The sequence below is a fragment of the Cibotium barometz genome, chromosome 32 (assembly GCF_041138505.1).
Source record: "Cibotium barometz isolate CiBa-2024 chromosome 32, ASM4113850v1, whole genome shotgun sequence".
NCBI lineage: Eukaryota > Viridiplantae > Streptophyta > Polypodiopsida > Cyatheales > Cibotiaceae > Cibotium > Cibotium barometz.
Window position 1 is genome coordinate 13,719,763 of NC_141077.1, and position 13,259 is coordinate 13,733,021.

The 13,259-nt window shown below is 36.5% G+C and overlaps 1 protein-coding gene across 1 annotated transcript; it reads left to right on the forward strand.

Annotated features, from left to right (window-relative positions):
- Window positions 1-7,087: 7,087 nt before the first annotated feature.
- Window positions 7,088-7,519, forward strand: LOC147619848 (copper transporter 5.1-like). The gene has a single exon (XM_086772564.1). The coding sequence runs from the start codon at window positions 7,088-7,090 to the stop codon at window positions 7,517-7,519; it is 432 nt and encodes a 143-aa protein (XP_086628690.1).
- The last annotated feature ends 5,740 nt before the right edge of the window (window positions 7,520-13,259 follow it).

Sequence of the window (13,259 nt, forward strand, 5' to 3'; positions counted from 1 at the left end):
AAGCATATGCTTAATCCATTATGCTTATGTATTAATTATAAGCATTAATGCATTATGCATATTGTATTAAGCATATGCTTAATGCATTAAGCATGCTTAAGGTATTTAGCATATGTTTATTGCATTTAACATATATTTAATGCATTAAGCAGCATAATGTATCATCATGCATAATGCATTAAGCGTAATGTACTATGCATAATGCATTAACATTATTCTTAATTCATTATGCTTATGTATAAAGCATATGAAATAATCCATTATGCATATGTATTAATGCTTCATAGCTTATGGCATTATGCATATGTAATAATTCTGCATTGTTTATGGCATTATGCATTATGTTTAAAGGATTAATGATACTATTGCATTATGCATAAGCTATTAAATATTAATGCATATGCTTAAGCACTATGGATAATGCTTAAGCATATACATTAATACTTAATAGCTTATGCATAATGCCTATTGAATTATGCATTATGCATAATATATTAAGTTTATGCATTGTTTAAGCTATGTATGCACATATGCGTAGAGTATGCATCGAGCATACACATGCTCTATGTAAGCTATCTATGCATATGTGAGCACTCTATGTAATGTTTTTATGCATAAATCTTTCGTTGTATGATGGTGAGCTATGTTTTTATGTTTTATGTAATATTTTTATTACACACCGGCGGGGGCATAGAAGCATTTTCTTGTAGCATTTAGGCCTTCCAGATGTCAAGGCATTTTATCGCTGCTCAGTAGGAAAATAGCACTTCTGCACATCATAATTTTTCTTCTCACCCGTGGGTGGCAGTGACAACAGTAGCAAAATTTCATTGCTATTTCGTTGCTCACAAACAAAATTTCAATGTTGAGTAGTAGCAGAATTTCCCTGATATATTGTAATCTCCCTACTACTGAGAGCAGTGAGCATAGCAGTGAAATTTCAATGTGATTTAAAACTCTAGAGAGTTGTTGAAGAATGAAATTTTAAAATTTCGCTGCTATACTGTGATTTAAATTTCCAGAGAGTTGTTGAATCTTGAAATTAGGTTATACATGTGACATACATATAGAAAATGGTGATAGTTTTAAAAATTCCAAAGAGTTGTTTGAAGACTAAAATCAGGTTATATATGTGACATACTTACAGAGAATGATCATAGTTTTAAAAATACATCCATCGGAACCCTTAAAGCCATGTTTGAAAAAAATAAATAAAGCTAGTTGAAAACTTTTGAGAAGGGAAACAATTATAAAAACAATGTCAAGATCATGAATCTATCCCATATTATAGGACATCCATTTGTGTTTCTTAATCAATCTCTGTATCTAATAGAAACTCAATGAAAATATGGAGCTCCATATCAATATCACTATCATTATCTAATAAATCATTGTCATGGTCTGTAGGTGACTCATCATCTTCTTTGGATTGATGTTCCTCGTGCTCTTTATCAGCATCCTCTAATTTGTTTTGTTCATTTTCATCATCATCTTGTTTTAATGAGTGGATTTGAGGTAGTACATGCATCTCATCAGGAGATTCGGCCTCGACATCTTGATATTGAAAGATATGTTTTTAATGAGGGGAAACTTGTATAACATACAACCACTTTGGATAAATTCAATTGGCATGAAACACAATCTAAAATCACAAAGCAAAGGGGTTACACTTTCATTATACTACACCAAGATTTATTAGTGATGATTGGTTGGGTAACTAGCTTGATTTGACACTGTTGAGGTGGTACAAAAGTATCTTTCTCATCATTGCAAAACTTGGTGGAATTAATTTGAAAAAACCCATTGCGATTTTTCTTCACGTGGTTGCTTGAGAACCTCTATATAACACCTTGAGCCATTTGACAATAAAGATAAGTAGACTAAATCTTCTAAACCCAACCTCAAGAATATCTTGAATAGTTTCACAATACTCAAGATTGTCCTCTATGACAAATTTGGTATCATGTCTACTAGCTTGACTTTCTTGCCCAAAAGTTGCCATCACACCACAATCAAATGTGTTTCTTTTAGAATCCACATTCTCCATGAGAAAGTGTCTTCCCTATGACCATATTTCATTATATAGCTTGTACCAACATTAAACAAAATCATAATATTTAGTATAGTGCATTAAACAAGGTATATAATAATCAAAACATGAGATAGAGATGAAGAATATACTTACTTTAGGGTCACATCCTCGTGTATGATCATGCTCTTCTCTTATGATCATCGTTCCATCTTTTGATGCCATCGATATTGCCTTACAAATTCGTTTGATATTGATTATATTTGGGAGAGGTTCTAATTCAAACGGGAATGGCAAGTGGCTATTTCCTCTTCTGAAAGCTCTTTTCTCATTCTTTCATCTATTGATTGGATCCTTGTATCTCCTAATCCACTTTTCCATGATGGGACTTTTTAGAATGAATAATGTATTCACCTTTTGGAGCAATTCTTCATCTCTTCTTCATTGCCTTTCTTTTCCTTGTGGCACATTAGTGATTAGTCCGTCATGCTCCTCATTGCTCCATAATCATGGCATGGAAGGATCAAGGCAAGAGATATGTTTTGAGATATACACAATAGACAATACCATCCCTCTGCCATGCTTGCTTCTAGCCTTTCTCTTTTTCTCACAAAGTCCAAGTTAAGGTTTTCATGAACCTTTTAATAAAAAACATCCATTGAACATAAATAGCACCACAGTGTCACTTCATCAACAAAATGCATCCAGAGATGCAATTGGCTAGTGACAATTGGAAAGTTTTCCTTGATCATACACACTGCTTCAATAGCATTGAGGGCGAGCCATCTCAATGGATGTAGGAAAGGATCTTTCTCCTTTAGGGATATATACCTATATACATAATAATCATGTGTACTATTTATTATACATAGCTTGTGATTGCATGGGAATACTAAATATTAGATATAATTCAGATAGTGAATGTAAGAGAATATCCATACCTCACCAAGCTTCCCATTTTTGTAAATATCCTCTCTCACCTTCTTATCACCACAACCAACTATAGCTATTGAAAGAATAAAGTATGCAAAGAAAAGAATGAAAGATGTCATTAAATGGCATGGCATATTGTGTAACACAATCCTATGGTTATCCTCCATGTCATCATCCACACTTGGACATGTCGATGCTCCATGAAGACCATATGTACGAACATGCTCAATTGTTATATTACATTGTCATATATATTGTGCCTTGCATCAATCACCTTCTTCTCTCTCCTCTATCTTAATCAAGTTTATTTAGCATCAATGTTCTTAATTAGGCTATTGAGGGCTGTGGATCAGGTAGTACAGCAAGGCTTGCGCACATGAAACATTGGAAATGTCTCCCCTTTGACCACATTGCATTGTACACCTTATATTTATACCAAAAAAATCAATTATAATTGGGATGATTCCACATATACATAGACATTATATGCATATCAAATCGAAATAAAAATTGCATCAAAGAGTATATTCAAGTCTACTTATCAAGGATGAGTTACGGTAGGGCACCCTTTGGTTTGCTCTCTTGAAAGCTTTTCTATTCTCCTGTTGCCTCTTTCTAGATTCTTTGTATAATCACCAATTATGACTTGTAGGTTCTCTTAAACAAAGAAGAGAAAGTAATGATGGATGTGGGATGGGGGCCATTACAAGAAACAACCTAAATAAGCTTTTAATTCTTGACAACCATGTTAGAAAGTTTGGTAAAATCCCAACTCCCATAATGCAAGATAAAAACAATGGGGGCACGATGAACCCTTTTACGCTTTTGTCAAAACCAGCTCATTTAGCATATCATTGGAAATGTCTTAAGGAGTAGGTGAACTACATCCACATTCTTTGACAAATTTGGATCTGGTATGCTAAAGATAAACCAAAAAGTATATTGAAAAGAAAATCTCCAAAGTAATGGGATTTTCCCAAACTCCCTAATATGGTCTTCTTGTATCCTAAGCCAATGTAGGAGCTAGTAGGTTGTGGCATGAGCCTTGTCAAAATAATATTGTGCGATGGAGCATTAAAAGAAACAACCTATATGATCTTCTAACTCTTGTTACCCACACCAATGTAGGAGATAGCAGGTTATATTATGAGTCTTCAAGACAATGTTGTGTGATGGGGTATTAGAAGAAACAACTTATATGAGCTTTGAGTGCTTATATCCTGAGACAATATGGGAGCTACAACATGGGTCTTTTAGCCATCTTAATCTTTAAACTCTTTTGTAGATGTAGAGGAGGATAAAGGTTTTAGATTGTCCTCAAGTTGCTAACACACCAAACAATTCATGAACCTTATGTGATAGGCAAGATGGCTAAAAACAAGGGTCTTCCAAATTCTTTCAAGTATTTGGCAAGTTTAAAGAATGTATGTTTATAATGATAACTTACCAAGGATTATACTACATAGAAAAAAAAAAGTTGCCAAACACAAAAAAAAGGACAATTATTGAGATGGCTTTAAGTATGATAAAAAGAAGGGTCTTCCAAATTCGTTTAGGCTAAATGCTAACGCAGTAGTTACATCCTTAATAGAAGTGCAATAAAGGTGATGGACAATAAGAATGCACAAGAAGCCTAAAACGTTAAGAGGGCCTAAAAGGGTCTTCCAAATTCTTTTTAGGCTAAATGCTAACACAATAGCTACATCTTTAATAGAATTGTAATAAAGGTGATGGACAATAAGAATCCACATGAAGCCTAAAAGGTTAATAAGCCTTCTATTTTCTCATTTTAAAGTCTTTAGTTATGATTGCTACATGCATGTACCTATTGGTATAGACATGAAAATTTGGATCTAAAGAGCCAAAAATCCATTTTTCTAGGTTATCATGATATGGAGGAAAAAGCTTATCTTGAGGTTAGAAGGAGCAAGTGAGATGAGATGTCCAGTTTTATGAGGAGTCTCAATAGGTGAAGGAAGATACTTCCTTCGCCTAGAGCCAAGAAAAACATATCTAAGAAATTACACCACCACACCAACCTCAAGACACACTCCATTTTTCTAGGTTATGATATAGAGGAAAAAGCTTACCTTGAGGTTAGAAGGAGCAAGTGAGATGAGATGTCCACTTTTATGAGGAGTCTCAATAGGTGAAGGAAGATACTTCCTTCGCCTAGAACCAAGAAAAACAAATCTAAGAAATTACACCACCACACCAACCTCAAGACACACTCCATTGTATCAATCCCAGTTAAAGTGGAATCATATGAGTAAGGAGATTCCATAGTGCCATGAAAGGGTAAGGATAGGCTATTCCCTAATAGTAGTAAGGAGGGAGTAGAGAAGGTATTAGGAAAATTTGGTCAAATCTTAAAGTTAGGGCTTCGGGGGACAAGGGGGGGGCATAAATATGTAAGCGTAGCATGTGGGTTCAATAGAAGTTATTTTTTAAATCCCTTTTTTACACATTTTTTACATACAAAAGGGTACCATTTAAGGAGGTATTCATAGGTTGAATATAAAAATGATATGTTTTATTCATGAAAATTTAGTCTAGTGAACCCCCCGAGGTGTAGGATCCCACTTTGTTTTCATGGGAGACATGACTCCATTCTTCAAAAGCGCACTTATAGGGCCTTTTGGAAATGCCTTGACAATGTAAGGTTATTAGCACCAGCTGGGCCTATAAGGCTAAGTACATATCCAATGGCACCTGAGAAAAGTACAAGGTTTGTCTTATGGCCAAGGGTTTCTACAAGTGGAAGGTTTTGATTTCAAGATACTTTTACCCCCATAACTTGTATGACTTGGCTTGGTTTTGGCATTGGTAGCCTAGAAAAAGTGGCCTACGTTCAAGACAAATGTGAAATCCACCTTATTGATTGAAAACCTCAATGAGGGGATATATGTGGAGAAGACCCCTAGATTCATTCCCCGAATTCAAAACACTAGTTTCCACGTTATGAAACTTGGTGTTATATGACCTAAAATAGGGGATTGACTCCTTTTTTGAAGGTATTCCAAAACCCCTCAAATGCAAACTTGTATATTTTTTAAGGTATGAGTCTCATTTAAATCCCTCCCTCAAATGCAAACTTGTATATTTTTCTTAATAAGGGAGGTGTGTGGGCATTGTCTCGATCTAATCATAATAGGTAGTCATAAGGAGATGCTTTCTTAAACCAAGGAGATGCTTACATTAGGGGGTCTATGACCTAGAGAAAATGATAGAATTTTTTCTCATGCGTAGGTGGAATATCCTAGAGACGAGCCTTTGGTTGAAACCTAGCCTAAAGCCTAGCATGTACTACTTGTTTTTATCATAAAGTGCTTTTATGAGGACAAGTGTAATCAAGCGCCTACAAGTGCTTCCTTAAAGGAGCTCCAAGTTCTTCCTTAAGTACACATGTGATAAAGCTCCTACAAGGGCTTCCATAAGGGCATGTGTAATTTAGCTCCTACAAGTACTTTTGTAAAGGACAATTATAATAAAGCTCCTACAAGTGCTTCTGAAAAGGATAAGTGTAACAAAGCTCCTACAAGTTCTTCCGTAAAAACAGAAGTGTTATACTTGTTTTCATAACAAAGTGCTTCGGTAAGGACAAGTGTAATACTTATTTTCATAATAAAAGGACAAGTGTAATAAAGTTCCTACCAAGTGTTTCAGTTAGGATAAGTGTAATAAAGCTCCTACCGTTACCTGTAAATGTTCTCCATAGTCTGCCATGAGTGCAAGGACAAGACTAGATCTCACTATTCATTGGCTAAATGTTTTAGTTGTGTATGTGTGCCTAATAACCCTACATATGTATGTGTTCATTACTTAAAAAAATTGTGTGCCTAAAATTTGCACGTTCAACTTGACAACCACTAGGATACATATTTGTTAGTTAGTTATTAAATTACTTAATCATGGGGTACTTTATGATTGGTGAAATCGTGTACATGGACACGTCTAAATAGAGCAACGGTATGCTTTGAGCAGAAGTTACTATATATATGGAAAAGCAAAATTGTTCTCTTAATGCCCTATATATATTATGTGTATAAATAGAATTGTTCTTGTTTATTATGCGCGCGCGGGTGGTACACGAGGAGCAGGCTTTGAAACGCAACAAGGGTCAAGATGATGCACATTACCTTCTACTGGGGCATAGAGGCCACTATTCTCCTCGACAGCTGGAAGACCTCCACATGGGGCGACTACACCCTCTCGCTGCTTGCCCTCTTCATCGGCTCTGTCTTCTACGAGTATCTTGCAAGCTTGAGGGCTTCTCTTCCCGCCGTAGCAGCTTCTTTACAACATCCATTCTATGATTCTGATGCGCAGGCCCCCTTGCTAGATGACAGAGAAGTCTTTCTCGCATTCACCATAAAGCTACTCGATTCTGCTCTCTTTGGTGTCAGCGTCGTCATCGCCTACCTCCTCATGCTAGCCGTCATGTCCTTCAACGCCGGCGTCTTCATCGCCGTCGTCCTTGGGTTCTCTGTTGGCTACTTCTTCTTTCGGAGCGAGTCCTTCTTGACTGCCTCGGCGGATCCATGTGCTTTCTCATGAGTCTGCACAAATCCACAGAGCGTGTAAGTATATATTATTATTATGGATTGAAAATCCCTAGTTTCTTGTATTTGCCCAGAGAGATGAGTATTACATTACAGTGTGATAGCGCTATTTTCCTACACCATCGCAACATACGTAGATGGTGTGATAAGTTACATCTGTTTTTTTTTCCCCTCGAGAAAGTGCTTATTTATGTTCTTGAAAGAGAACGATTACACTCATGTTTCCTGTGATATTTAGAAGCTTAGCAAAACGATAACTACAATGGTAAAATCCGCTTCTCTAGCCTTGAAGGGGTGTTGTGTCAACAAATCAGCACAAGCTCTTATTACACGGCCATCCAACATGTCAACCCAAGCATGTGAAGTATTCTCGAAAACCAATCCATTGCGTTCTTCCTAGATGATTTTAATGATTGTCGCTTTGATTCAGTGCCACCTAGGGACTAAATTAGGGTTGATTTTCTTTGTATTCCCCAATAGGACAGTCTTTCCGAGTAGGACATTCTTCCACCTCAAAGTTACCTCTTCCATTGTTGCTGAGGCAAGGGGCACTCCAAAACAGCTTATTGGATTGTTGTTGAGGCACAAGAGCATAAGCAAGACAATCAAAAACACGCAAATAAGTCACAGAAGGCTTCCTTCCATTCCAAGCTTCTCAAGAAGTAAATGTCTACAAGGCTTTGGTGGGGGTATTTTTTTAGCAAATAAGTGACACACATAACTACCTTCACAGGAAATAATTGTCTAAAAGGTCTTGTTGGGGCATCCGTTTTATATATAAGGGGCACCCATAACTGCTTCCACATAAGTAAAATCTTTATCTTTAATCATGTAACGTGCCATCTCCCTGAGAGATCTTTTCTTTCTCTCGGTCGTCACACAACATTTCTAAGGTGTATAAGGCACTATGCAGTGATCTTTATGCCTATTTCATCCATATATGCATGAAACTCCTTTGATGTATATGTCCCTCCCTTCATCTTTTTAGAAGAATGCCAACTTTACACAGACACATTTTAAGCCATAGAAACAAAGTGTTTAAAGTATGTAAACACCTCTAACTTTGTTTTGAAAAGATACGCCCAAGTATATCTGAAGTAGTCATCAATAAAATTCACAAAGTAGAGATATCCCCCGATCGCGATGGTGTCTGCATAGGATCACATATATATCAATATTTTATTGATCCATCTTTTGAGAATGATGCTCGTTGCTCTTTATTTAAAATTTGCTCCTCACATACATGTTAATTGATAGGGGAAACTTTGACACCATCTTTTCAAGGCACAACAAACTACCGACCAAAGCGGGCATACAATACTCTAGCATGTTTGTGGCAATAACCGAATAAGCATTATGTGCCAGTCTATCATACATCTCCAACCTGTAAAGTCCATAGCTTAGAGTACCGAACATACCACAATGATGGAAGTGATGTCTCCATCACTGTGATCGTGACTGGAGTGATGGAGACATCAACAAATCTGGCTTGCCCTAGTAATGTCATAGATTGACATCAACAAATCTTACTACTAGGCTTTCCCTCGTAATGTTATAGATTGACATTAAGTTCTTTTTAATGCCTGAAACAAATAAGACTTATGAAAGAGTGATTATACCTAGTGAGCACAACCTTACCAACTCCTTTCACTAGATATAAGGAATTGTCTACACATGTGAGTGTGCATCCTTGTTGAGGAGCAGCCTCAAGGGAAGAAAATAAATCATGGTGAGAAGAAGTAATGTGCTTGTTTCCACCACTATCCAAATACCAAGCATGATGATATATCCACTAACATGTATCCTCATGTATAGAAGGTCATAACTATAGAGCATAGTTCATTCACTCTTTCTTTTCAGCACTTGGTGCTAATGCATCAATGAATCTATGCGTGACACTTTCTTCTTCTTCTTCTCTAGCCTTTTTCAACATTCAATGCTTCAGTGCTAATGCATTAGTTACTCCTTCATAGTTCATCATGGACTCCTCGTTTTTAGCACTTGGTGCCAATACATTAGTGACATTCATGGCTTAGAGTACTAGATATACCACAATGATGGAATTGATGTCTCCATCATTGTGGTCATGACCGGAGTGATGGAGACATCAACAAATTTGACCAATAGGCTTGTCCTAATAATGTCATAGACTCACATCAACAAATCTGATTACTAGGCTTGCCCTAGCAATGTCATAGACTACCATCAAGTTTCTAAAACAAATAAGACTTCTGAAAGAATGTGAGACCCCTGTCCTCTCTGTGCATCGAACTCTTAGAGTGCTAGGAGCGGAAGTAGCGATCTTACACGCAGGGCAGAGCTTCCCACTCAGGGCCTCGCCCACGAATGTTGAGACAAGAGACTAATCCCTCGCTTCTTCCAAAACCAAATCCGAAAAAATCTTTGCTCGCCCAGAAAGCATAGGCGATTCCTCCAGGAAAATCTTCCAATGCAAATTTATTTAACGAGGTCAAGAGTCTCGGCTATCCTTCACTCACATGACCGACTTGAAGGAGGAAAAATCTTTACACTTGGTTCATAGAGACCAACGCTTTTCCCCCCATCAAAAGAGTCATAGGTGTTGATTCATTTCTATAGAACAAGGATTATCTCGTGACTTACTTCAACTATCGTAACTTTGAATAGAATTGAACTTAATTATAGGAATCCATCGATCTAGCCTAACCCCATCCAATCCCATGGGTTAGCCAACCGCCCAACCACTGTATTGATGGGATTCTTTATAAAAATTTGGTTATGTTCTGTCCTGGGTACCAGGAATAAGAGTTCTTGGGGCCCCTAGCCGGTACTCATGTAAAAATTAAATAGGCACACCACTTACACACCCAATATGAAATTGCCTTTTTCTTATTCAACTATTTCCAAAATATAATTACAATAAAACCACAGTGTTTCCATCATAATCCTCAGCATTCCATTTCAAGGGTCCAAGTTCCAACTTTTCCACTTTCCAACCATAAAATCCAAATTCTAGTCATTCCTTCCTCGGCGTACCTATGGCATCATTGGCAACCAGAATGCTCACCACCTGGTCAATCCCTCTAGGCTCACATAGTACTTCCCTCATTGGCCTTTTCAATAGTTCCTAGTTTATAGTACCCAGGAGTATTATCTCTTTTTTCATAAAATCCACATGGACTCTCAGTTTTTGCAGATTAGCTAGATCAACCAACAAAATCCATTTACCAAAAAGAGCCATGAACACATCCTGAAGACCAGCAAGGCCAATCAACCAGATCCATGCCCGTGTTCAGAAAACAACTCTAATTCATTTTCTTCCTCGATACATGGGTGGGTATCCTGGGTGACCCAGAGCACCCTCTAGGATCCTTTGCATACGTGACCTAGCGCTTCACTCATAGGCTGCTTCCTTGGCCCCTCATCCACCGACCGGAAGCTCAATATTTTAACCAAACCGAGGCTGGTCAAGACCTCTCCCGACCTTGCCACACACAAGATATCCTTCTTTGACTCTCCGTCACCTGTTGTAACATTTTTCACTTAGGTCCCACGACCTTATTCCATAAGATAGGTCAAAATGCTTCCCCAACATTCTTGACGTAAAACAATCTTTAAAAAATAAGTTTCACATACAAATACAATTTTTAAGTAAAAATCCCATCTTTCCACATCATTCCTCATGATATCACATTATTCCTCATCATTCCACATTATTTCTTATCATTCCATATCATTCCACACCATTTCACGTCATTTCTCATTATTCCACATTTTTCTACAACAATTCACATCACATCATTCCACATCAATTCACATCATTCAACATCATTCCACATCAATTCACATCATCCCACATGATTTTCACATTCATTCACATCATCCCATATCATTCCACATTCATTCACATCATCCCACATTCATTCACATCATCCCACATCCATTCATATCATCCCACATCAATCCAATTTCCACAAACAAGATGGTCTCTTTTTGCTTTAGCGAATGAGGTTTAATTATCAACTTTTCTTGATCTAGTTATAAGAAATTTTGTTGCACAATCAACCAGGTTAAGAATACAGTTACTCTACTTTTCATACTAACAAAACTTTCTAAGTCTCAGCCATTACTTGTTCAGTTAAAGGTGACTTTTTCTCGACTCAATTCAATTAAGTCTAAATTTCCATTCTCTTTTGGATGCTCGATCCTTTCAAGAATTCCAAATTCCATTTCCAGGGAATCTAGGAATAAGTCACTCACAAGTATTTACATTCATCTAAGTACGCATGTTTCTAGTCTCGTTCTGGGAAATCCTTTTTCCGTTCCGGATGTATCCAAGATTCTTATTTTTGAGAATTTAGATGTATACTTCATAATTCCAAAAGTTAAATATGTTCATGATTCCTCTTTCTGATTAAAATTTATCCATGTTTTCTTGATTCATTGCTATGAATATTTTCACATTCTTTTCTTGATTTTCCCAAAATAAAATATCATGAAATTCCTCTTTTAGCATAAAATGTTTATGCACACATGCTAATTCATTTTTATCTAAATGAATTACATTCATAATCCCATTTGAAAATTAGAGTAGAATTGTACATAACCTTCTCATAATTTCTAAAATGAATAATGCTCAAAACTCCACTTTTGGAATAAAATTTATTATGCATAAATTTAAATTCATTTTCTAATGATAACATTTTTGCCATATCTTCCCCACATTTTCTATGAAATGAGAATGCTTAAAATTCCAATTTTGGAATAAAATTATTTATGCATAAACCTTCATTTTCTAATGATTAAATTTTGCCATAACTTCCCCATATTTTCTATGAAATGAGAATGCTCAAAATTACACTTTTAACATAAAAATTAGTTTATGCCTAAACCTAAGCATAAACGTAAACATTAATTCATCTAACAACAACATAAATTAAGAAAGGCATGGATTTAAGAGGAAAACCATGAAATAAAATACTTCCCAAGCATGAGGGAGGCTAGGAAGAACATTAACATCAAAAAGAGAAAAAAACTTCATTGTTTAGGCTTACCCTTGGTTTTCTTGATTCTTTACCTTGCAAAAGATGTATAGCCATGGACAACACCAAGAAAAGAGGGTAATATTCAAGAGAATGAGAGGTTTAGTGAAGCACCAAAGCTTCACAATGGAGAGGTAAGGTAGAGGGATAATAGAATTATACTAAAATAAAAATTACTCTAGCATGTAAATACACTAAGATGAAAATACAAAGGAATGGGGGTCTATTTATAGGTGACAGAGGCCACCAACCAAGTCCAGCTGGGATCTAGAGGCTTCCAGCTTCAGTTTGATCCAATTTGGATAAGTTTTGGACTAGTTAAATCCATTTTTCTGATCTAGTTTGAAAGAGGTGAGATGAAATATCTTAGAATTAAAAATTGAGGTAATGATGGAGATTCAAGGTGCCTCCTTCATGAGCTCCACTCACCCTCCTGAGGTGTCAAAATTTCCATTTTTATACTATTAAGTGCCAGTACTAGTCAACTCTTCATCTTATGTGAGAACTTACTCATTTTTGGTGGATTTTCTTTTATTCTTGCATTTTTCTTATTCAAACACTTGGATTAATCCCATATGGCTAGTTTTCTTGGAGACAATCCACTCTATTGATTGACAAGGGTAGGTCTAGGTGGTGTAGGCCCAGCATGCTATGGTTGTGAGATGATCCTACACCACCAACCTTGATTAGACCCAACCTCGCTCCCTCACATCC

What these genes read in the sequence shown, in the direction of transcription:
- LOC147619848 (XM_086772564.1), top strand. Translation starts at nt 7,088, where the DNA reads ATGATGCACATTACCTTCTACTGGGGCATAGAGGCCACTATTCTCCTC.